We start from the raw sequence: 26,692 nt of genomic DNA on the forward strand, positions 1-26,692 counted from the left end.
GGACCTTACCAGTACAACTATTGATGTCAAAAACATCTTACTAGTGCTACAAGTGGACATTTTGGCTCTCACTAGTACTACTAGTGGGGTAAAAACGCCCTACTACCTAGTAATGTTACTAGTGCGGCACATTTGTTTACTAGTAAAGTTTGGTTTCATATAAGTAGGCAAAAGTGTCACTAGTGGAACAATCATTACTAGTAAGACACAGTTGTTCCACTAATGCCGAGATTTGTCTTACTAGTGCGTTTAAAGAGGTAACTAGTACAAGGACCTTAAATCGAAAATCAAGGATATGTAATAAATGCTCAAACGGCTTTCCATCCTGGCCTGTGTTGATGTATGAGTGCATCCTTTACAAATGACCTCATGCTGAAGGGAGGAGGAGGAGGAGGAGGAGCCCAGCGTCCTGTAGCCTAGCCTGCCCACCTTAGTGGATCAAGTAAGTAGTGACTGTGAGTCCTTGAGGAGATCTTACGCCAGAGGAGAGTGGGAAAACTTTCATTTTAAACTCTTCTATCCATGACATTTAACCGGTAAGTGACTTTTAAAGTTGTTTATACGACGTTATGGACGGGGTGAGCTCCGGGGAGTCGGTGTAACACTTTAGAGAAGTCCGGAGAAGATAGTGACAGGAGTGTGTAGCGGCGGCGGCGGCAGCAGCAGTGGTGTAGCAGTGGCGGTGTGTGTGTGTTTTCGGGAGGAATGTCGGGACATGCCCTTCCAGCAGCCGTCATTCAAAACCACCGTGACTGTCATTTCTAGAGTTCTTAAAAGTGTCGCTGACTTATGAACACGAAGCTGTATATCTGACCATGACAACACTCGACATGGTCGCTTCCTTCGACCTTAGCGTCATAAAACCAGACTCAAACACAGGTAAAGTTTGGTTTTGCCTTGAGCTAGCAGTTAACGGGACTCGCTCGTCAACTGAAACCGCCGTAATGATAAAAGTTGACCGCTTGTGTTTCACTTTGTGTGTGTGCCACATTTGACTTGGATTCCATTTCGCGCTGACACAAGAATTAGTCGAGAGATTGGTCGATTGGCAGAGATATGATGGGAGTGCACAAGACGAACGGCTGTGAAAGTGTTTCCCTCCCTCTTAAATTGTATAAATACAGTGTGTGTATATATATATATAAAAACCTAACTTTAATCGATTAATCGCGTATCAAAATGGCTGGCTATTAATTTTGTAATTAATCAATAAGTGATTTGTTGATGAATAGTTGAGGCACTACAAGTTGACGTCCCAAATAATCCAGAGATATCCAATTTTAGTTGCAATATTCAAAACAAAATATATCTTGGCGCTTTTGACTGTTGAACAAAATAAGTAATTTGAAGATTTGGTACTTGGATGATTTGTTTCCCCCCATATTTATTCCCCTTGTAATTAAATTCTTGTTGATGTCTATGCTTACTTGCCTAAAGGTGAACAAACCTTAAATATGATTAACTTATGTAATGCTTTTGGACATCCCACTCACTGGGATGCACATGCAGTTCATTACTTTTTTTGGAGCTGTGTGGTCTTGTTTGATGCTAATGTTAGTCTGTATTTTGTGATTGGATGTGGTGGTTTTGAAAGCAAAACCCAGCCCAGATATAGTGGTAGGCTTATGGCTAAAGGACTGTAATCTTGTCATCCCACATACTGTATATTGGCTCTATATGACTTTTCTGTTTCCAGCATTATTTTCAATGGAGGAAGCCTCCTGTACCTCAGGCAGGTGTGTAGAAAATCAAAGCTGAGCTTTTCCCCTGCTGAGGAATTGCTTCCAAATGCACCTTTGATCATTATTGGCCCTGCGAGACATTCACTGTGTTCTCTGAACAGTTGTCAAGAATTTTTCAGAACCTCGCAATCTCTTGGCATTTTATTGTTTGTCTTTTTTCTATGCTGAGTTATGTGTCTCAGTCTTGCGTAAATGGCAATCCCACTGTTCTATACGACAGTGTTGATTCTCCCATTTTAAACTCAACAGGTGAAATTGACTAAGCTGCCAACAGCCTGTTAGCCTGGAGATACTCAGTATTAACTTCTGAACATAATTTCTGGCAATTATATGCAGATTGTGGATTTGTATGCTTCCAATTGTCCACCAACTGCAGTGTTATGAGAAGTTTGTACTACAGAGCACTAATTTTTTTGAAAGTGCCACAAGAGTTTGCCTCCCAGTCTCTAAAGAGCCTAGTTCCCATGGTCCCCTGCCAGTTGGCCAGTAACAGATGCTGGCATCAGAGTCAAATTGTTATGGCTGAGGAGGGAAAACGATTGAAGCTAGTCATCTGACAGACAGCACATACTGAGTTGTCCTTAATGAAGATGGTCATTATTGTGTACCTTTTTAAACGAAGCTTCTCAGCAAATGAAGCAAACTCGGTTCCCATTGGAGAAGCAGATTTTTTTAAAGGATTAGTTACGTTCAGGACCCTTATAATCGGCATAGTACTTAATTAAGATAATTTTTTAATGGATCATAAACGTGGCAATATGGCATTATTATTATTATTGTTGATACTGCAAACCAAGCCTTACCACAAGTAGTATCAGCATCTATTTTAATTTAGCAATCTGAAAAGTGGCATCAGGAAGTATTTTGAGTTCTTTTCAGATGGCACAGATGTCTCTGGGCACACACAAATATTATGGGGCAGTTTATAGAGAGCTGCTGTTACTTGGTGGACCCCATGTCCCTACACCAAAGCAGCAAAGAAGATTTAAAGTGGCAATTATTCACAGTGAGTTCTCATTGGTTCACACATACATGATCTGGTGTCAGTGCTACTGGCAAAGTTGGATTGTGTAGTTGAATTTGCTCAAGTTTCTTAAATGCTCATGACAATTCGTGTATCAACTTGCTTGCCTTACAGTTTAATTGCCCCGTTTTCCCTGAGGTCATCTATTAGAAATGTTACAAAATGAAGCATATTGAGTTGCCTTTGTAGTTCAGTGATGGTGCTGGTCCTAGTATTAGACATTCTCCCAAGTTACACATCAATAATTTATCAAAAGCACAGTATTTTCTTTAGTGTGAGTTGAAAGTCCAGGTGAACAAGCATGTGTGTGTTTCCATGGTCTGTGCACGGGTGAATGTGTGCATCTCAGGCACGGGTGTGTTTGGAAGTGCTTCTTAGTAACAGCTGTTACTGATTTACATTTTTGTCAAGCCTTCGAAAGCTCTAGAGAGATTCAGTGGTGCAGAGAGCTTCAGACATACCAAAGTGTGAAGGCTGGTAGCAGGTACTTGGAAAAAGCTCCATCATAACATTACTTATTTTTGATTTAGTAGAAAACTGACAAATTACACATTTACAGTATTTTTATTTAATGATTGAGGTGAATTATTTGTGTTAGGATTTTCATGCATACACTTGAATGGGAAAATGGACTAATGTTGACGCCACAGAGCAAAGCCCTCAAGCACTTTATGATTTCACAGTGGGAAAGGGCTGAACCCTCATAGACTTTGTGGGAATGTCTGTCAAAGTTGGTGAATCTTTGAATGCAAACATGGGGTGTAAGAATATATGGCACAGTTTGATTTATTCCTGCCATTAAAAAAAACAAACTAGTTTAGCTTGCAGCTTGTTTCAGACCTTGTTTCAGGAGAATAAATGTTTTTTTTTCCCAGACACACTGACGTGCCCTCTGCACTTTTGGCCTACACATTAATAACTTCCTCTCACTTCTTTCAAGTACACATTACTGTTTTCTATACTCTGGATTGCTGACACTAGTCCACTCAACATGGCTAAAGAAAGACTTTAACAAGTAGAAACTAACAAGTAGTGATGGCATCTGCAAAGTGCCTTTGTTGAATGTGTAGTGATTTAATCTGGTCTACTATGCATGTCATTGGATATTCATAGTAGGCCAGTATTCTAGTATTCTACTGCCAGTATGGCAGACTGTAATTCTAATATTTTAGTCTATTGTCTCACTAAAATGCTGATTCATTTATTTGAGTCTCTGCCTGACTCGGGATGAGGAGATTCTCTTTCAGTGTTTGTAGAACATTCTTGTAGACTTTAAACACCACTTGTTAATGTTTTACCCTTAATCAAATAGCTGACTTCCTGGGAGGCAAATGTCATATTAGGTGTAAGCAACAATGACACAGTTTTAGATTATTTTTTTTACCTCTGATCTTCTGTAAGAGTTGATTGCTATGACAAATCGGTAATGGTGTCATAAAATTTAGTCAGCAGTGGTAATGGGAGTTAATTGCTGTAAATCAGATGTAGTGATTGTTGTAAATCACCGTACAGGCAAATCTGTGGTTGCTAATGTGGTGTGAGGAGTGTTTTTAACTAAATGGAGAACCTGAACCACTTTACATGTTAACTCCACAATGAGGTAGTCACGTTACACAGCAATCTTAATCAACGTTGAGTGTATAATAATTAGCTTGTGGGTGGCATAGTTTTATCATTTTAATCTGTTCATTTTAAAATGATGTGTAATGACTTATTGTCTTATTTCAACATTTTAATTTCAGGTTTTTTCCCTTTCCCTTGCCTGGGGTGCAGCTGTAAATTCAGAGCAATGATAGCCTGTAAAACATGCCTTGACACTTCTAGGGCAACACAGCTGGGATAAAAAAGACGCAGGTTTAACTGATGCCACTACTGAGGCAGCATGTGAGACGTTGTCTGGATTTAATCATCAAGACTTATTAGAGAAGATTGAGGACAAGGGGCCACACTGGGTGAATCGGTCTTTCCAAAATGACAGTACCTTTGGCAGTCTAATGAATAGATCAGACTTGTTATACTTTATAATTTCATGGGGAGCCATGAAGCTAGTCCTCCTCAATAACAGACTAGCTGGCTTTGCCCCCAGCTAGAACAGAATCCGCCTGTGTATGTGATAAGTATAATTTCCCACAAGGTAAGCAAAAATAATCAGAGGGTAGCTGTGGAGTGCTGTCTGATGCAGTTGATATTTGGTAATGCCAATACGATCGCAAATAATTAATATATTTTTCCAACTGTTGGTTGAATCTTATTCATCCTGCTTCACTTCCAGGGTCCTGGTACTGTTTGTGCTGGCTCACTGTCACATGGGCAGGTCTTCCCAGGGACGCTTGAAGTGAACAAAGCTTTTGTAATGTTATCAGTAACACCTGTGCTTTTCCTGCTGTGACATGTCAAAATGTTCGCCGTGAAAAAGGGCTATTGGCATTTAGGGATTCTCTAAAGGAATGGAACAATAATGCTGGATACTCTAAGTAAAGATTTCCTTCCTACTTTTTAATCGACCGATTATTCAGCCATTTTTTCATAATTGGCATTGGTGGGTTTTTTTTCATACTGCCTTGATCTCAGAAAATTGATACATCCTGCTAGGTGCACTAAAACATTTTTATTTGCCAATGAATTTAACATTTAGTTTAAACATTGCTATTCAAAATCTACAAATTTGCAGACAAAAGCTGTGTTTCCACTGAGAACGTATGTTTTTTTTTTTGCATTTCCATTAGGAATAGAACCAAAACAACCAGAGTAATGGTACGGTATGGGTGAAGCCATTGAGCACAGCATATACTCCTCCTACCAAGTAAAGTTACTGATGTCAGTCGAAAAGCAAGCCTGACCTAGGGCTTTAGTGTTACAAACTGTACTGTACAAACTCAACTGTGCCATGATGGAAACGCCGCTAAAATGTAGATTATAGAGACGGACCATAAGTGTAGTCCAATAAATGTTTGTATGAGATGAGAACTGTTTGTCTATCATTTGTTATTATTAAATAAATTGTTACCATTTTAGCAGATGGAGGGGAAAAAAAGAAAATTGCCTAAACATGTAGGCCAAAAAAAGAATCCTCAGTTGTAGTGATTTTTAAAGTTTGTCATAGGCATTGGCCACAAAAAAACACATATCGGGTGACCTCTATTATTAAATGCATATTCTTGAGCAATTTAGGCTGCCAGCAAACACAATAGACAGGTGATAGATTTTTTTTCATGATGATAGCACAATGTGAGCATAATACCCAGAGGCTCAGGAGAGTTCCCCTGGGAGTCTCTAAAGATCAATGACGTAAGTTGCCTTGCACATGACACAAGTTGGCTGTAGTATTTTATTAAAAAGTTAAACATTGTCCTTGCTCTTTCAGACCAGCTATTTGTATTCCAGGACATTTCCCTTTTTTACTCATTATAAGATGAAGGCATGCTTCTCTGGCTCAAAGGTGGAGAACTGTGCAGGAAACACTTGAGTCGAACCAGTAGACTTGTTGCATAAAATGTGTCTTCTTTTGTTATGTTTATGTGAATAACAACATTTGCTTACAATGGCCGACACTGTGGTTTTCCATACATGCACCCAACACTTCCTCCTTTAAGGGTTTGTTAGCTAACTTCCCATTGTTTATGGACCACTTGTACTCACCGTTAAGCGGAAGCAGTTTCCTGCACTCAGTGAATGGACAACAAAAGAACAGATAATTTTGTGGTTAACAGGAACATTTTTAAAATATCTGATCCTTTTCAAGGCAGTGAGTTATACTCAAGCTTGAAGGTCAATCAGTGGTGAGAATTTCCATGTTGCTATGACAACAGTTTGGAAATCTGAGAGTGATTAGTCATGTAGAATCAGTTGATGAAAAGAGCTGGCAGGAAATAGATGAGCACATACACTGGAAAGTTGTGTTTGCAGCCCTGGAAGAGTGGTGAAGTTATTCTGAGCTTAAGGGTGCTGTCCCTATTGTCGGCCACCTAACTGAGCACAAAGTAGTTTTAACTCACCAACTGCCAATGTATGCGAGTGCTTACCTGCCAGAGGCAATGGCTGTAAACCATCCTGTTTCCGTTGTGTGTGTATAAATAGCTCTCTTCTCAGATGACTATGGCATGGTGAGATAGCTCCATTAACCACATGTCAGGTCAGTATTGTGTAGGTGATGATCTTTTCTTCTTCACAACTTTTATGGATTTGAACTCTATCAGTTCAGTGGTGACCTGGAAAACATAGGTGTTGATACCCCGAGGCACATTTTAACCACTGTGGATTCCAATTTCTCTTGTCTGAAAGTAAACCGTTGCCACATTGTACCTTAGACTGGAGTCATTTTCACTGCTAGTTTGAGCTGTTTGAAGGTCACACATCTGACATGCAAAGATAATGCAAAGACTGCAACAATGATAAAGCGTTAGGCGACGTGTTTTTGACCAAGTGAAATGAAAAATTGATGTTCATTTGTGTATATTGCTGTTAAATTTGCTTGTGGTTTAAACCCTGCTCAAGACCCTTAATGAATGTGGCTGTTGGTGTCTTCAAATAACAGAGAAAGGCAGTGCCCTGCTGTTTCTTTGGGTAAATGTCAATATTGAGTCTATTTTACATCTTCATCCAGTGTCAACAAAGACCTGTAAGACACTGTGGGACTTTTCTGTTACCTCGAAAGGCCCCTTCTAAGGGGCCATGGAATCAAAACGAAGCTTAAAATGGGATAGACAGGACTTCTTGGTGCTCATTTTGCTGCATACCATGCAGTCGATGACTCCTCTTTGACAAGACTTTCTCACAAAGGTCATGATCATATATCACCTTATACAGCCTGAGGTTTTCTGGATTTGATGTTAACTGTGCTGCCTTTTAGTTTATTAGGATCTGCAACCTTTATTTCTACCTTAAATAAAAACAGCCTAAGAACTGGGCTTCTTGTTCATTTCAAATGAATACAGAATGAATGCATAGTTTAAGATGCCCTAAAATGGCTGTAATTTCTTTTTGTATATGTAATAATATATTGCATGTTGTCATTTCATAAAGGTAGAATGATGGTTAATTCAATCTGTTCAACAGGTCAGACTGTTTCTGTCTCATGCAAAATATCTCAGAATGAAAGTATGTGAAACAACACTGGTTCCGCATATGGATTCTTACCATTCACATCTGAACCATACTGGTACCTTGAATTTGGTACCTGTACGAAAAGGCTTACCATCTTTTGATAACAACTATAAATAAAGTTGTGAAAGAGACATTGTCGTTACAACAGTCACTGCCCTGTGACATTCATTGCTTTTCAAATTGAAACATCTCACAAAATTGGTTGGTTAGTTTTGGCCACAGCTAGTGGTGACTACATTTATTCAAGCACATTTCAGTAAGAAATTGCTTTTAATTCCTCACCTAGGGATAAAATACAGCCAGATAAGAATAGAGGTACTGTATGTAGATGATGGCTGAAGAGGTGGTGTCTCATTCTTAGAGTGGGAACTGAATTTGTATGTGTCTGGTGGCTGTGACGAGGGGGGAGGGGGGGTGGAAGGAATTTGTCATGTTGGCTTTTGGAGTTTCAAGAGGGCAGTTTTCATTTCCTATGGGTTAACCTGGGTGATGTTTATTGTTACTGTGGGGATGAGCAGGCAGCTCCTACACAGTAGTCAGCAGGTCAACTGGCCATCTTATTTCAGTAAGATGCAGTGAAAATTAACAGTATCAGTGCTGGACTCCTGTCGGAGTTAACTGTGTACTTTAAACCCATTGATGGATGGATGGATGGATATATATATATATATATATATATATATATATATATATATATATATATATATATATATACTGATAAATCGCAAATGTTGACTGACTAAAGCAGAAGAGGACATTATTCCAGACCTGCAGTATACTGACATCTACAGCTTCCTGATTAACTTCCAGTCATCTTACTCTGAAGAGTCACTGAAAGTTTACTAGAGCCTGGAGGGAAACAAATGGACGCAATCTGGCTTTGTGACGAAGAAAGATAAGGATAGCGTTGTTGTTACAGGAAGGTTAAGTGTCACGTTAGCATTAGCCATGGGCAGTTTAATATAAATAATTGCTGTGCAGACTAGCTCTTGCTAAATCTAGTCTGTGGCCATGATTGACCAATAGCTAACGACAAAATGCATGGGTTCCCATTGCTCCCTTTTCTATTGCTTGCTGTGAGCACGCTTCATAGCAGTGACTCTCCTCCACGATCTCTCTGGATCTGTGAGGATCTCTGAAAATGCTCCCTGTTAACCTGTCTTTGACTGTTTTGGCATCTTGGTGAAAGGACAAGTTGTCTGACACATTGTCTGATTTATGTGTTGTCTAGCATATACATCTATAGAGGTGAACAGCATCGTTTTCCTGCCGGAGGGCGTTAACATGGTTGTGTGACGTCAGCTACCGGAGCTCTGTATCATAATATATTGCTGTATGACACATCAGTTTCATTCTATATCACACTTAGTTTACTGTCATGCTTTTTTGAGTGGAAGCACCCAGAAGCCAACTGCATTTACATTCAGAATAGTCTTTCTGTTGTTGTCAGTTGTGTTCTGCCTACATTTAGCAGTTTACCTGTTTATACTAACTTGTCTGAGTTTAATTATGTAGTGACAACAGGAATAGACGGTAAACTAAATATTTGTATTTTTATTTATACTTTATCTTTTTTGCCTGAGTTGTGGCAAATATTGATGGACACGTCTTATTTTACATGATGGAGAGAACTGACACTGCACAAGTCACTGAAAGAAGTGTCATTCATCGCCAGATTAAAGACTTAAATGGTACAAAAATGGTTTTGCCCTGAAGGATAGAGTGAGTTATGCTGCATAAACTGTTGAAGGATTGATTTTTCCCCACATGCTGATTTGTTGCATTAATGACTGTCATCATCAACTGTACAGTGGTATTTTGCAGTTATACAGCAGCAGTGTATACAAGTAAAGGGTATGGCACTCTACTCGACCTGATGAAAAGGCTGAAACTTGTTAAATATAATAAAACATTTGAAGGTTTATCCTAATTGGAGCAAGGTTGGAGAATGTAAGGCACTTCCATTGTGTATCTTTGGGTAGTCCAAAATGTTGCCTTGAAACAATCATTTCGATATATGTTTTGGCTTTGTAGATTTGAAAAGAAAAAAAAAAAGGTTAAGACTGAGATTAAACGCAGAAGCTCATCAGTGATGTACCCATGCACCCCCAACTCCAATATATGATTCAGTGGAAGGTTTTCTTCAGAATCTTTTAATGTGACACTATCCTAGATGAAAAGGGCAGATCGATAGTCTCTCTGCAGCGGTAAGAGGACCTAGATATTTAAAGTATGGTCTCTGGGGTTAAGGGCTTTGTTTTGTTTGCAGGCAGCATACCCTTATTTGGTTGAAATGGTTCTTTTCTCTTCATTGGAAAGATTTCTCTGCTGCTATTAATACAATAACGCAGTCTATTTTGTGTTTAAGTGGTTAGAAACCAAAAAGGTCTTTTACAAATAACTATGCCTGTGTTGTATTTATCGAAGTATGTTTTTTCACCATTGTCCTTCTACATTAAACTATAAATAATTCCAAAGCAAATAAGAACATTCAGGAACAAAACCCTGAGTTCATGTTGTACCGCTTACCTCTAAGAATTTAAAATGCACACTAGCTTGGGAACAAGCATGTAGAGGAATTGCAAACACCTCAAGTTCAGCCACATAGCATCAATTACATGTGGAATTCAGGGCATTCAACACAGTGTTTTCCTGCATAACAAGATAACACAACTTGTCCTTTTCTGTTTAAATATTAGAGCATTCTTTCCATGTGCCCCGCCACTGATGACCTGCAGGATTGGGAGTGCTGTGGGAAAACTCCCAGGCGGGTGCCAGCTAAGCAGTTTGAAATGCGGATATACACTTTTTTCTTCTTCTTTTTTGCCATTGCCATGTTAGGTTTTTTGAGGAAACATTTTGTATTGTTTGGCTTGTGTTGGATAACGAAATGCAAAGGCCTATAATTCTTATAGAAGCGTTTTGTTATTAGCAGGTGGAAAGAGGAAATTACCTCTTTTCTGTTCCATAAATACAAATAGACCTGTTTATGCTACTGTGTAATTTCCGTGTTTTTCTCTAAGTAATAACATATTTGTTGTCTTAATGGTTGTGTGTAACATGTTCTTTTTTTGCTGTATTTTTATCCAGGGGCTCTCCAGAAAGGATTCCAGGAATCTTGCCATGTTCAAGGCAGTGCTGAAGAAGAACAGAGATGGAGGCAAGGGGAGCAAGAAGGAGTCAGGTATGTGGAATATTGAGAAGAAAAATCTTGGATTTTGAAAACTTGTGAATTGTGGCAGTTGTTTTTGTAGCAGCCAGTGTGACTTCATACAGTGTGCACCTTTGTTTTCTAGTGCTTTGTTGTTATTTTTTGTATTCCCATCATAGTGCAAATGAAACTTCAATAGAGTATACATGATTGTGTTAAATTTTAGCATGGCTCATCATACTTAAAGGCCCCTGCTGTAATGGTAAGGGTCAGTGTGGAGAAAAATCACAACTGTGTAGACTACAGCCCACTGTGTCTTTCACTCATTCCACTTTTGTAGAACAAATGTTATGTCTGAAACTCTCACTTCAGGATGGGATACTGTTTTTTTTCTATTTAACTTTGACTTCAGTGAAAAACCTGGCCATTGTGTCATAACAGATGTTATCATTTCCTTTGGAAATCTGCACTTTCCAGCATGACTTGACATGAGTCATTGTCAGTTATACACTGTCGACTAGTCTCCTTTTCGTACAATGCTCTGTCTTGAAATAGCAGATTGACCATTTATGCTTAGACTGCATCTACCAGCCTAGACTTGTTTTACCACCCTTAGGTCTGACTTTAGCAGGCAGCCTAGTTCAAACAGTCACTATGTGTATAGTAGTTACACATCTCATAGTTCTGCCGTCTCTGCCTTTGTGTGATGTGATTACTTCACTCAACAGTCAATGTGAAGATTAAAGGGTAAGGAGTCTGGCTTTGCTTTAAACACTAGTCACCTCCACCGCTCTTTAATACAATACAGAGGGTGACGTGACGATTGTATTTATTTGTTTCCTGCCAAGTGCTATCAAGTTGTTACAGCCTGTCTCGTGTGTGTGTATGTATGAATCAACACTGATAACACAGATTCACAGTTTCAAGAAACACACCCACACATGTTCACTCTTATAATCCGATGATTCTGTGTGAAATGTGAAAGCTGGGAGCTGCTGACTTTTTATGGCGGGACACATCTCCTTTATCCCAGCCTCACTCTATCCTGTTAGAGCCCATCCATCAAGCCAACGCAGTTCTCTCTCTCTCTCTCTCTCTTTTCTCATGCTGAGACAATAAGAGCTGGCCACTCCCCTTCGTTGTTTGGAGCTCCTAAGACAGATGAGAGGTCACAGGAAAACATCAGCTCACAGTGGTCACTTTGCCACACTGTTGGCCCCTGCACAGGACAGATATCTGTATTGCAGGCTTTTTCTGGAGGTCAGACCAATAAGGCTAATGTCCTGTGAAATTGTCGACAGATTATGTGTCATAGCTTGGTAATGAGCTGTTTCTTAAATTATTTTAATTAAAGTTCTTCAATTATGTGGCATGGCGATATGATAAAGTGTCAATCACTATTTTATGTCTAATTGTAATTTGCATTTAAAGTGTTGTTTACTTGGTTGTTGTCGTTTTAAGAGGTCCTGCTTGGAAATTCAGGTCCTCTCTAGCACTCAGAATGAAGTTAGTAACATAGAGGCCCTAATTGGAAAGACTGTGTTAATCAAATTGGTAACACTGCGGTATAGTTAATGGTCTCTTAGACAAGATAGTACCATATTGCACATAAAATATTCACTGCTTCCTCTGCACCATTGGAATAAAGATTTCATTTTTATTCCAAGTGGTTTGAATATGAAACCAGTATTTAATTTCTGGCTCAGTAGGGTATCATCATCATCTATTCTTTTATTATTTTCTCACTACATTAAAATTAGATTGAATGATTAGTCTGGTTCACATAGTGTTAATATGGTTGGGAGTTTGTCAGCTGTCAGGCTGTAATTCCTGCTGATTATATTTGGCTGCATACAGGGTTTCTTTGAAAAACCATATGTTTTTTCTTCATTAAAGTTTCCAGTGTGTAAATGCTTTAGAATAAATGATGTTTGGTTTTCTTAGCCTTTTAAAAATACATTTTCACATTTACTTTGGGAAAGGGCCTTGCTTTATGGATGTTGCCATCTTGAACCACCATGTTTCTACAGCAGCTTGAATGGACAAACTAGCCATAGCATGCGTTTTTGAAGCAGATGCTTTGTAAACAAAGAAGAAGAATATCCTTTCTGGTATGCAAAGGTCACTATAGTTTCCTGATGTGCTTGGGAAAGGGAGGAGTAAATGGAAGAGTCTTCCAAGTTATCATTATTTTTTTCAACTCATCTGCAGTTTCATAATAGATGCCACTAATTTCTGCACACTGGACCTTTAAATTTAAATGTTATATCTTCACTCCTGCTTGCATTTATACAGGAACAGACTGTACAGTATTGACTTCCTTTGCCTCAGATCGACCAGGGAGGACACAGTTCTTCTAAAACAACATACTATAATGGAAATCAGTGGGAGGAAAGTCCTTGATAATGGTATAATTGCAAGATAGCAAGGCATATGTTGCTTATATGACATAGTGGCTATGGACTGGAGGAAACTTTAAAGCAGTCAAGGAAACTTGGCCCTTATGCCAGATACCACTACAGTCATTAGCTCTCCTTTGGGATCTCCCCATTGCCAAGACCACAAAAACTCACAGTTTGCTAATTTAGTCTCTCCGTCTTGTGCTCCTCTTAGATCCTCCTCCTCCTTCCCCTACTTGCTTGCCTCTTCTACACTCAATCTGCAAAAAATCTGTCTGGAATTGGCCATTTTAATCCCATTAAGTTATTTTTTATGGTGCTGTTTCTTTCTGTTAGTGGGATGCTAGTTTATGGTGGCCTGTTGTCTTTGATGTGAGCATTTTCTGGGAAAGGTTAATTTGCAAGTAAGCATCATTGAAGTTAATAGTTTTGAGACCCCAAGGCACAAGAAGATGATTAAAAAAATCAATCAGTTGTGTTTGCTTTCAAGATATGGATACAGGCCCCACAGATTTTACTGCTGTTGAATTTCACTTATGACTTGCTTGTAAATCACTAGGCCTGCTTGTATTTCTCAGCCAAACAAACTTCTTGATGTAAGTTGCTAGAATAGTTTTTGGACAGAATCTTTCCATGATACAAGTTTGTGTGATTCCATTTCAAGTCACTTTCCTCTTGATGGCAATATTCTTCTCCAAAAGTGTTTTGAGTTGGCAGTGGTGTGCATATATTAATTGCAATCCTCTTGGAGAATTACAGCCGTGCATTCTGCCTTCACAGAATTAGTTCTCAGAACATCGAACCAAAGAATTTGGTTTAAGCCCAGTTATGGATTTTGCTGTCTCACTCTGTAATTTATTTTTTATTTTTTATGTGAAGCTCACAGAGACTGCAGGCTGGGCATTTAGGCAGACTCATCTATAACAATTTATGGTGTTGATATTTAAATCACATCTAGTTACTTGTTTCTTTTTCATCCAGCCTGAAGAAGGATATATTGCTATTGCTGGATCTAATGAGAGATGAATGCTGTCTAAGTCTGATAACAGACCAAGTAAATGGTGCATTTCAAGTTACCTTTTTTTCTGTTATTCTAAGTAATTTTAAGCCATGCCAAATCCCCATGATGGACATGTGAACACTGTATTTTTCCACTTACATTTGCTACAAAGCTGCACAGTTTACTTTCTCACAGAGAACAAAACCATCTCCTGGGAGTCATATTATGATGTGACACTGGAGAAAAAAAAAAACCCTTTTAACTTGGCTTTAATTGCAGAAGATGACTGTGTGGATTGGGTAATACTGTGAAGGCCCCCCCCACCCCCGGACTCTGGCTTCCTACTCACTACTCACTGAGTTTGGCTGCTGGAGGCAGCTGCCAGACAGCTGTCTGTCTGTTGTGGGTGACACAGTGTTAATCACACCGGCATAGCCATGCACAACAACGGTTTCAGCTGTTTGTTCCACCAACATTCCTAGCAACACACGCTCCCACATACAAACACATATACAGCCACCAGCAGTTGGCAGGGCATTTCTCATTTTGTGTGGCAGCATGGAGACGGCAGACAATCACGCACCTGGCTGGACGGGAGACTCCAGCCCTGTCGTTGACCCGTTAGCGCTGGAAAAAAATGGTTTCCTGTCAGTGTCAGCAGGACGGATGCACCAAAGTCTCCCATTAAGAGGTGGCGTCCCTGTGTTCTTATTCAGTGCAGCTTGGCTTACATTTGAAGATTAAGCATGTTGATATGCAGAATTATTTTAAGTCAGTGATGACATTTTTAGGAGGCACTTAATCTATGATATCCGGAAGATAAGGAGAAATATGAGGAGAAAGATGAAGAGGACATTCATAACGTGGGAGACCCATGTACAATCTGTTGAATGAGCGAGCAAGCAAGTGAGTGAGACCATTAAGTGCTGCACTCTGTTGCCTCAGCTGTGGTGGTGACTGGTACATGCTGTCTCTGCAGTTTCTGTGAGTTTCTTGGCTGTTTTGTCATGAAACAGTGATTTGTTGCTCAGGGTCAGGCAGCAGCAAATTGGTTACATGGCAGGATTGTTTTATTTGGACATTTCACATGGCTCTTCAAATTGACAGTGCCAGAGTGATGATATAGTAAAGCCAGTACCCCTCATCCTACATTTTCTACAGGTTGACTCAATATATGTGCAGTAGTTAGTGAGGCTTCTAATACTTGTTTTTTGTTGTTGTTGTGCTTACCAGTGAGATGCTGGTAACACTGATACCGTCTGTTGTTTCTTATGGGAAGGTATTCTACTGTCCTTCATTCTTTCGCCATGTGGTGATACAGTTAAATATGGGACCAGACATTACAGAGATTCCTTTCCTGTTTTCTGTGTTATTTCTCCTTCAGCCGTCCCCAGGGGTTTAACATCAGGAATTTTTACTGTTATGTGAAGACTTCCCTCAATAAACAATAACCACAGGTGGTTGGGGAGTTATGTGTCCACACAAAAAAAAGACAACAAGCGCTTAATTGACTATTGTTTGTCCAAACAAACACATGGTTAGTGGGAATTATAACAATTTAAACCATAAGAAATTAATTATAACTCATAAAATAAGTGTGTGGTTGTTTTTCGTCAAACTTGTCTCACATAACCCATTACAACTTGTCAAAAAAGTGTTTTTCACCTGTGGGAATCTCTTTAATCAGCATTCATTCTCAGGCTTATGTAAATCTGCAGTGCACGCACATTTTTATTGGCTTTGGCTGTGATTGAAAGATCAAAAGGAAAGTAAGTAATTTCCTCTGTTATTGCCAGTGGGGTGCCATTTGCGGCACAATGCCTCTCGAAAAAGAAAGCTGTCATTCATCCTCGGCGTTGATTCAATATTAACTCACATTGGTACATTAGTAAAAGATATCGTAATTGCTTCTACCCACAAAACAATGTATTATCTCACTGACTTGTATAGGTGCACACTTCAGACACCACTCGGGGAAACCTTTACAGGATCACAAGTGAACTCTCTCACTAACATGGTAGCTTACTCTCCTCTCAGACATTAACAAACACTACTCAGGAGTGAGTCTGCCCACAGGTTTCGTGTCATTGTGCCAGTGTTATCCTGGGTCTTCTCCGTGAACAGCTGGGTGGCAGCTTCCTCTCCAGCTGTACCTACCACAGTCATTTTGAGAAAAGCTTCCTCTTTGTCCTGTGGTCGTCGTGGGTGGAAGTTGCGTTTTCTTATTTTAGGAAAGCTGTTCCTACTCACAGGTGATTAAGGAATGTGTGCTCTATATCTTGTGAATGTGAAGGGTTGAAGTACTTTTAGTCAGTGAAATATAATGTGCTTTCAGTAGCTTTGATCCCGAAGCACAGAAAATATAAGTGTGTCTGTAAAAAAGAAATCTATTCTTTTCATAAATTATGCAAAATTAAAAGTTGTTAGTGCAGAGCCAATAGAAAAATGAACAAGATGCACGCAGTTAACCACTGGATGTCTAGGCCACAGATTATATGCATTATGTGACCTTTACAGGACAGACAGACTTCACATTATGCCACACACAGATGGAGAGAGGGAGAGAGGCAAGCAACCTCAAGAGACATGATTAACATCCTTTGATTAACCATAATAAGTAGTGTTCAGAGCAGAACCACTGGCTCCCTCATCATCAGCTCATGGTTTCCCTCATGGAACACACCTCATACTGAACAGCCTCATACAGCTAAGAAGTTCGGATTTGTTCTGTTTTGTGACTTGAACCTTTAATACTAAACATTCTGTAATAAATGGATGGTTTCAATCAGTTTCACACCTACACATATGGTTACATCTATGCACCCATTCAGTCCATTTTTTTTTTCTTGAATTAAAAGAAAACCTTGCTGTACAATTGTTTAATGGCGTTTTGGCCAGTGTTTTTTCTCCATTTTTTTACGCTCACAGTCACATTTGTGTAGATTTTCATGTCCAGACAGTTGTGGTAGGATTTAAAATGGCAGGGGAAAGAATGCACCTGATTTACAAAAGAGACCATTGAGAGCGCAGACCTGCGCGGCTATCAAAGCACTGTGCAGCCAGCAGGCAACGATTAGTAGGGCGTAGCTCAAACCACATCTTTCACCCACACACACAGTTATGTACAATTACACAAACACACACACACATACGCATACACACACGCCCACAAACCTCAGGTGTGTCCACATTAGACACTCCCTGTCTCTGCTTCTGAAAAGTAAAACAAGGGCTATCGGGGAAAGCAGTGGACATGGTTTGCCAGTCTGTTTTGTGTTTTCATTGACTTTTACAATGAACTGTGACCTGATAACTAAAGACATAAAAGAACAAAGTCTTTGCACATCCATTTGTAATATCAGTCTATATCTTACCTTCCTCGTAACAATTTGAATTCAGCATAACGCTGAATGTTGTGCTTGGAATTCAGAGCTGGTGAAATCACCAATCCATTTCACTTCACTGTTATTTATGACACCATGTTAATATCAGCTGTTTTTTTTTTTATTTTGCCCTGACGCAAAAGTGCCAGTTCCTTGAGGCATATCATCTGTTTTCATGTCAATTGAAGAAATATTTCTTCATTTGAATTTTTTTTATTTTTTTGATATAGCTTGTTTTCAACTGGTTTTAATCAAACCAACACATACAGGACTAAATGCAGTAGCTGATGGATAAATCTGGCACGGCTCTTCCTGCCCAGCGGTCTCTGGCTGGGAGGAATTTGGAGAAATGCTTCCCAGAGGCCTCACTGTCTAGCATAGCAGCCAGTGATCACTCTCCATTACCCTAATTTGGCGCTCACACACCCAGCATCATCGCTGGTGCTTGTGACCTTGGAAGTGGTGTGCACAGCAACAGCAAGAAGCCAAACAAACACATTAGGACATGGTACAAGCAGGGGGTGATGTCATGGACACAGCGCCACACTCTGTCATAGTCCCTGCTTTACTCCACCACCCCCAGTTTATTTTCTACTTCAAAGAGCAGGAAAAACAGTTTATCAGTGAACACGCTGGGGTGTTTTTTGATGCTCTTTGAAGGGTGATAGTGGTGGTCTTGCCAGTTCATTGGCTGAAGAGGTCAGCAGGCCACAGGTTTTTCTAATTACAGTGCGACCTGCCTTGGCAGACACATTCCTTCTGTCTGATTTTCCGTCTTACTTTCACATCTCTATCATCCTGTGTAATCTAGATGACCACTTTCTGTCTCCTTTTTATGCAGGGGATTCTCTTGTCACCTGCCGGACATACAAAGTACTAATTGTTCTTTATTACCTCATTTTTTTTTTTTTTTTAACCCTCATTCCTTTTAGGAATAATGTTTTAGTCATCTGTCGCCATCTTTCCATGCAGACACTAAACTCATGCTGTCGCAGTGTCTGACTCTCAGAAAAAAGTCGGTGTGTGTTTCTTTTGAGACCTCTGGTTATTTTTGGGCTTTGGGGCCCCTTTCTCTATCCTCCATTCCACTTTATTCTATCTTTCTCTGTTCTGTATCTCAGAACACAGAGACTCTTTTTTTTGTGTGCCTATAGATGAATGTCTTGCCATCATTAGCTCAGGAGGGTGTGAGACAGGCTGAACTTATGACCTTAGTTTCTTTGTACCAAGTCTCAAAGGAACAGGGAATGGTGCTCACTGCAAAGAGGGGCAGTGCTTTGGCGAGTGCATGCTCTTCATATTTACATATATAATTTATTTTTTTTGTTTCAAGATCATTCTTTATTTGAAACTTAGTTGGCAATATTAATGTAGCCTATCAAGTGTGAGCACCATAGAAAATAAGTTTAGCAACATGCTATTAGAGTTGGTGAGAATGGCTTTTTACTGTTATGTTATAAGTTACCTACCGATTTTGTGTTATTTATATTTAACTATGTTAAATAGATTGTGCTAGTTGCTATCAAAATCATATGTAATGCATGTGTAACTCGTGGACTTTCAAATATGGCGCAAAGCTGCAAGGTTGGTGCTTGTTTGCTTATGGGATTAGGCTCCTTGGATGGATTGGATGAAGAGCCTTTGTGCCATAACTTGCCCATTTAAAATTACTGACCAGGCTGTTGTCCAGGATTTAGTGGTGTTCTCATGACCTCACCTGGCCCCAGAAGAAACTCTGCCTAATGATCTGTGTTAATGGCAGCCCAAATCTGTTGTTATACCAGATCTCCATGGAAACCCAAGACTCCAGACCATATTGCACTTGTGCCAGGGGACACTTTTTTTTGTCCCCAAACTTCTGTTTGGTTGGTTGTTGGTATAGATATCGTTAAATAAAAATTGCAAGTGGATAAGGCCCAAATGTCGACAAATGATTGAAAAAAAAGTGTAGCAGTTAAGAAATTCTTAACCTTTTCTCATCTGGCTGCATTATGAATGTCATACCTTGAAACCCAGTGGCCCCAGAGCTGCATTAACAGTGTTGAAATGATTGATCATAGCAAGGACAAGTGTGCTTGGTCCATCCATCATCCATCTGTCCTTTGCTCACACTGTACCAGCTGTTTCCATGACTTATAGAGGACATTGTTTTAATTAACCCCATGTACAACCAGTGTGAGACATTTTATCTTTATGTTCAAGTTCTTTATTAGTAATGTCATTATACGCGCAGGGCTTACATATGAGGTAATATATTAATTTTTAGTGCAGTAAGAGGCAAGGAGATGCCATAAATAAATATTGTAGAAGCATTAAAGCTCCTGTACCTGTACTACTGTATTAAGTAGTGGTGCTCTTTACTCCAAATTAAGGTATTGAGGTAATGAATCCTCCTCATGTGTCTGGCCTGGTTTTCATCGATATTATCAGCCAGAAACATTCAATTGCTTAAAACAAATTTTCTCAAGCATTATAACAGTGTTGTTAGACCAGAATGAGTAGGAGGTGAAAGGGACTTTTGCTCTTTAGTGTGGGATTGAACAGTACTGCTCACTCGGTTTGAGTCTGGTCCTGAAGGGGTCCTCACAGAGACGTTCTTGATGGGACCTCATGAATTTCAACAACACTCTAGCCAGGATTGACAACGAGCGATTTGCCCTAATTTATTCCAAATTTCTGAAACAAGGTCAAGCCCTCTGTAATTCAACATGACCACTTGATGGGGCTGCCCCTAAAAGCCAACAATTCAAATGGTCATTCAGAAACCCCTCAGTTGATTGAGCATATATATACTTCAGCACGATACTTCTTCTGGGTCATTTCGATCTCTAGAAGGAGCTGCAGAGTGAGCACTACTCGCCTTCACTCTGCTCTCTGGGATAAAAATCCTTCCACTATGTCAAGTAGTCCTGTCTGCTTTGTGAAAATATTTGCGACTGATACTGACGGCAGCAAACTGTGGACACTGAACCAGGGTAAGTCTGAGAGAGGTGGAGGCAGCTGCCCAATTAGGCACCAACATAACATTCCGTTCTGCCTTCCACTTAGAACTGTTACAGCTCATATGATTCAAATATGTCATTATCAACGTCAGATCACATTAGCTTGAATGGACAAGTTGGCTTATTTTCTGTATTATGTGAATATTGTTGTCACACTGGGCATCTCAACAAAACCTGTCACACAATCGGGCAGTTCAGTAACAGGCTAAATTGGATATTACAGGCTGTGCACCAGGGAGCTGGCACAGTAAGGTCTGTTAAATATCCGAAGCAACCAATTTGGTCATTTCAGTTCCTACAGCTCCTCAAGGTAATGTCTACAGAGGTTCGCAGTTGGAGTGTGGTCTGCTTGGATGACTGAGAAACCTGCATTTATAGCTTTTATTCCTGGTAACACTGAAATTATTCCTCATTGCAATTTCCAGGTTTTCCTTCACTTCAGACACTATAACTCTATAAATGCTGCATTTTAGTGGTTAAAAAATTACATTTTCTTGAGCTTGGAGAGCACTGTGTTTGATTGATGGTGTCAACACACGAACAGTAGCTTTGTAAGATTCCACCATGAATTTTCTGTCGCTTCCAAGTTGACTGACTAAGTGTGTAACATCACAGGTTATAGGTATTTTGTCTTTTACATCTACAATACACTTGCTCCTCTCTGTAAAGACTGGTCAAAGGCCTGTCACAAAGAAAATTGATCATTTTCAGATTCTACACTGGTATTCCTGTAGAATCCCTGTAAGAATTCTTGAAATAAAGCACGCTACAGACCTGCTTAAACTGATGATTTATGAATAGGACTGGAAAATGTCATGGTGCTTGTGAAGTGCCACCCTCCTCCTCCTCCTCCTCCTCCTCCTATTCTTTCTTCCCCAGGACACACACACACTCACCCCTCCCTGTCAGTCTCTCTGCCTCTGGGGCCAGTGGGGAAAGGCATTCCAGAGCTCAGGCCACTGCAGAGGGAAATGAAGGGAGAATCACAGTCTTAGTGTTATGGATTCAATTATTTTTGCCATAGTTCCTTGCCTACAGCATCTTCGCTTTGCATAGAGCATTTAATTTGTTTTCATCATCAAGAGCATGTGAATTCCAGTTGAGGGTTTCAGCGCTGCAGGAACGGTCTCGGTTTCTGATGAGCTGAATCTAAATACAAATGTCTGCGTTGTTTTCTCTTATCAGAGGCGACCAGCATGGATGAATAATCCTTACAAACCAGAGATGGAGTCGATCTGTGCATCTGTGTGAGTTGGTGGAATTAAATTGTTGGAGAGTAATTTGATATTTCTTGGTGGAAAAACATATCCACAGGGAGGTAGCCTGATAATATTCTTACTATACAATAAACAAAAGTGAAAAGAAAAGGAAATTAGATACATCAAGGAAGAGATTAGTCGAATATTAAATAATAATATTAAATGTGAATATTTTCTGGATTCTTTGCTCCATATAAGAAAGGAATCATTAAAATGGAATCGTTTTGGTTTGTGGACAAAAGGAGACATTTCAGAACATAACCATTTCTGGTTTGAGAAACACTGATCAACATTTTCTGACATTTTATTGACCAACCAAGCCCCGCCCCCTGCCTCACACAGACACAGACTGGTCCCACTGGAGAAAGTTAAACATTCAAGAGTCTGGTTATGTTTCACCAGAACTGACACTGATAATAGTCTTTGCCTGGAGTGCAAGTTAATACTTCCCACTTAGCTTATAGAATGTGGTCAGAAATCACAGGGGAGATATTTCCTCCAGGACAGTGTCTGTAGCTGCTTCGTGCTGAGACTCGAAGTGAAGGACATACAGACACTCGCCTGTTTTTCCTCTGAGTGTTTCGGTTTGCAAGTTCAGTAGATAGCATTGGCCTGCTAGCACCCTTCTCCATTGGTAAACCCTGACAGTATTAACATAATCTCCCTCTATAATCTCCCTTTATTTCCTAACCTGTGAAGCACTGTCACCATTTAGAAAGTGTGTGTGTATGTACACTATATTACATAACATTTTCTAACACCTCATTCTTGTTTACAACCATTTACACAAGTATGAATGTATATGGAAAATGACAAAAAAGGCAACCCTTAAAACTGAGTGTCTTTCTGGCCATAATTAAAACTCTTGATCAGTGATACGTGGTGCCTAGTCACAAGCACTTGGCTGAAGTGGAAATGCCCAAATTGTATGCCAAGGTTGCGTGAAAATGGAGAAGGAACTCTGTTAAGTGCACAAATAAGCATACCCAAGAATATATCACAAGGTGTACTAATTCAGTTCTGCACCAGAAATTAGGCCAGGAGGAAAAAATGCAAATGAAAACAAAATGTTTTGCAAGAAAGCCAGGCATTCATTTTGCTTTATCATGCATTGCTATCATCACTGAGTGCTTTATGGTTTTTTAATAGTCAGGCTGCCTTGTACAGTATTTTGACTGCTCCTATGGCTCCCACTGAGTAAAGTCTGACATTGGAATGGTGTCATGGGAAAAACAGTGATCTCTTGTGTCACAGACTGGGTGCATGCCTTTGGTTAAACAAGTAGTTTCTTCCTTTGCTTATTTAGTGAATATTGAACCAGAAGTATTTGCATATTATTAACATATTCACTCTTCATCATCATAGAATACTTGTATCAAAGACCCTCCCCCGCTCTGTATTCCCTGTTGTCTGGCTTGCTCTGTGGGTTGTTGTGTGTTAACCATGACAGCTTTTGTGAGAATGTCACCCTGGTCTCGGAAGTACACAGGGAATCCACATTGGCACTCAGTCTAGCGGGAGAATTGCCTCTTTGGTGGATTGTCCTATGGTCATCATGCATTGTGTGTCGACTGAAAAGAATCTGCATTAATTACAGCCTTTGTACATTCTGTCTGTGGTCCATAAAATTAACTAGTGAGAAGCTAATGGAGTATTCATATGTATATATGTGTGTGTGTGTGTTTTTCTGGGTGCGTGCGTGTGTGTAAAAATAGAATTGAATTGTGGTATATATTGTTTGAATAGACTTTTTAGTATAACCAGTGTTTGCCGGCGTACTGTATTTTTCTCTGTAAATAGTATTTTTTGTGGCGAGTAAGGTGGTTTGGATTGAATATTACAGGCAGAGGACAAGCTAAGAGAAACACAGCTGTTCTTTAATTTAGTTATTTTGGTATATATCATGATTTTTCAGGCTTTGCTTCTAAACACAGTTTTGCAGTTTGCCCATTGCATATGTGAGATACGTCTCTCTCTCTCTTTTTTTTTAACCTTAAAAGGTTCCCCCACAACATGTTGCCTAGCCTTAAACCTGTCATATCTTTCGACCCATTTTGTGATTATGATGTTTAGAGTTTAAATTTCTCATACAAATTTCACAAAATGCATGGTGACGTGCGCTAAACACAGGTCGACTTCATTGTAAACCCTTATGGTGTGTTCACACATCGCACCATCACTGGCTTGTAAAGCTACAAACTATTTCCTAGTAAACTGATATCCCTGCACAAAAATGACACACAACATAAAACACACAACATGAGCAACTTCACGATGGTGTTCAGTACTGGGGCTGAGTATCACTGGACAATACCACTGTGTATATAATGCCTAGCTTTTACCACCGTTACCCATTTAAGTCAGACCCCTGTCATTAAACCAGCTACCAGACAGAGAAAGTGAAAGACACAGAGACTCACACACAAACGGCTTGACAGAAATTGCAAGAACAAGTGAGTGTGTGTTGGTGAGATAGCAAGCATGCTTCCAGTGGAGTATCTTGTAGCACTCTGAGATCTACTCAGGTCAGATAGTCAAGCCCAGAGTTCAAACCAAATATGGTCATTAGCTGTGATTAGCATAACAGTTATGCCGCGCACAGGTGGTACAATCAGCATCAAATTAGGTTTTAAAATCCAGGTTAAAAACATTTATTTTCTCATATGTGAATGAACTCTTTCAAAGAATTTGAAATTTGAATATTCTTTCAATATTGTAAGAGTAAATTATTGTTTTATGCTGCGCTATCATATTTGTTCCATTTGAGTTGTTGTTTTCTTTCTCTCTTTTTATTATTCTGCACTCTGTTTTAATTATATTATAATTGGGATTTTGATCAAATTGTAATTTTGAAATGTTATTTTGTTTTAATGTGAAGCGCATTAAAGATGCCTTTGTGTATGAAATGTGCTATACAAATACAGCTGCCTTGCCTTAGCAGGAGAAGTAAACGTAAACTTAATTACTGTATGTGATTTAATTCTGTGTGCTTGAATAGTTAAGCTGTCAAGTGTATTGAACTATACTGTACCCTGGAGTGACTGTTATCAGAGTGTCAGTTTTGGACACCGAGGGCACAGCACTTACTATGTAAGAAAACAGTTTCAAACTGATCTGCTGTCGTGTATTGTGTCACTGTTACTTTGTACACTGCAGTTTTAGGGTCTGGCCTAAGGCCACACAGTAGTGTTGTAACTTAGGGTTGTATCTTTTTTTTTTGCGGGCAGCTCTGCTAGACAATGACGATGCTCTGCATCTTTTAGTGGGCCCATGCATTCCCTCACAAATCACATTCCGTAGCACAGATTTTCTCTGAAGACAAAGGGTATTATCCACATTTATACCCATGCAAGACATTTTAAAGTATTCATCTTTGTGCACAGTGTGTAGCACGGTGTGCAGCATGTTTGCAGGGGAAGAGAGGGATGTTTCGACCATCCTTGGAAAAATAAAATGGGTAATAATTAGTTGTGGTTGACTGTTTATTTATTTTATAGAGATGGTCATATTATCAAGTAGCATTGACAGATGGCTCAGAAACTGAAGATATTCTCATCTAAAATGAGCAAGTAAAAGTTTTATACTTCCCTTTTATTTAGTTTTAATGGAAAAGTCGGTTCACAACATGATATTGCTTCGTACTATATATAGTATAGAAGGAACATTGGTTGGGATTCAACCAATGATCTAAGACTGACTCAGATTGACCGGCTGAAATAATTGATTTGTGCTTAAATGTTTATTTTTCCAAATCAATGTCTTGAAATAATATTGAACAGTTTTTTTATGGTCTGGGCATGTCCTCATGGGCTCTGGTCCTTTACTTTGATGAGGAGGTAAGAGCATGCAAGGCACTGTAATCATTTTTACATCATCTTGGGGCAGCACAGTATAATTAGAAAGGGTTGATTTCCTTGACCACAGCAGAGTCTAAAATTGCAGGCCTTGCCCAAAACCAGGGTTTAGGAAAGTAACTGAAATAGCGCTGGTGAGTGTCTGTCCTTGTGTCCCTCTTCGCTATATAGTATCGGTCAGATGGCAGTGCAGTCACCGTGACACGCTGCAGCCAATTCACCAGCACTTGGATGGCTGACTTTTATGTGGCACCTCTTGTTTTCAGAACAAACTACCAAAATTATAACTTCACCATAATCTATTTAGCATGCAGTATGGGTAAAACCTCTATCAGCCAAGACGTGCTGTGACTGCATCAGCCCGTGTACCTGAGTTAGCTTTCATTCAAGTTTATACAGTGGTGCGGTGTTAGGACCCCAGTGGTACATCATTTTCACACCGCAACAGTTATCCTGCCCACCACAGGATTATGACTCGTATCTACTCTGTTATGAATTCCTTTTTAGTGCAAAAAGGACGAGTGTAACGTCAGTTGGATATTGGTTGATTTGGCAGGTGGCATGTGCTTGGAGACTGAGTACTGCTGTCATGATCTCTGATAGAAAGTACTTTGAAAAGGCAGATGGGAGGCAAATAAAATCACTGAATCTAACAATCCCTCACATAGAGGCTATATCACTGTATAATTAGACCAGCTACTGTTCATTTTTGCCTTCATTAAAGTGTTTTATAAGAATTTGCAGTAATATAGGGAGAGTAATACAGGATGGGAGA

The 26,692-nt window shown here is 39.6% G+C and overlaps 1 protein-coding gene across 3 annotated transcripts in view; it reads left to right on the forward strand.

Moving 5' to 3' along the window:
* Nucleotides 1-431: 431 nt before the first annotated feature.
* The window catches only part of tanc1b (tetratricopeptide repeat, ankyrin repeat and coiled-coil containing 1b), a 90,824-nt gene continuing 64,563 nt past the window's right edge, over nt 432-26,692 (forward strand). For all 3 annotated transcript variants that reach the window (XM_058616324.1, XM_058616335.1, XM_058616352.1), the window contains exons 1-2: nt 432-536; nt 10,960-11,053. In XM_058616324.1, the coding sequence (XP_058472307.1) occupies nt 10,993-11,053 (61 nt within the window). In that variant the 5' untranslated portion in view covers nt 432-536; nt 10,960-10,992. The remainder of the gene's footprint in view (nt 537-10,959; nt 11,054-26,692) is intronic.

The sequence above is a fragment of the Solea solea genome, chromosome 2 (assembly GCF_958295425.1).
Source record: "Solea solea chromosome 2, fSolSol10.1, whole genome shotgun sequence".
In the NCBI taxonomy this organism is placed as follows: domain Eukaryota; kingdom Metazoa; phylum Chordata; class Actinopteri; order Pleuronectiformes; family Soleidae; genus Solea; species Solea solea.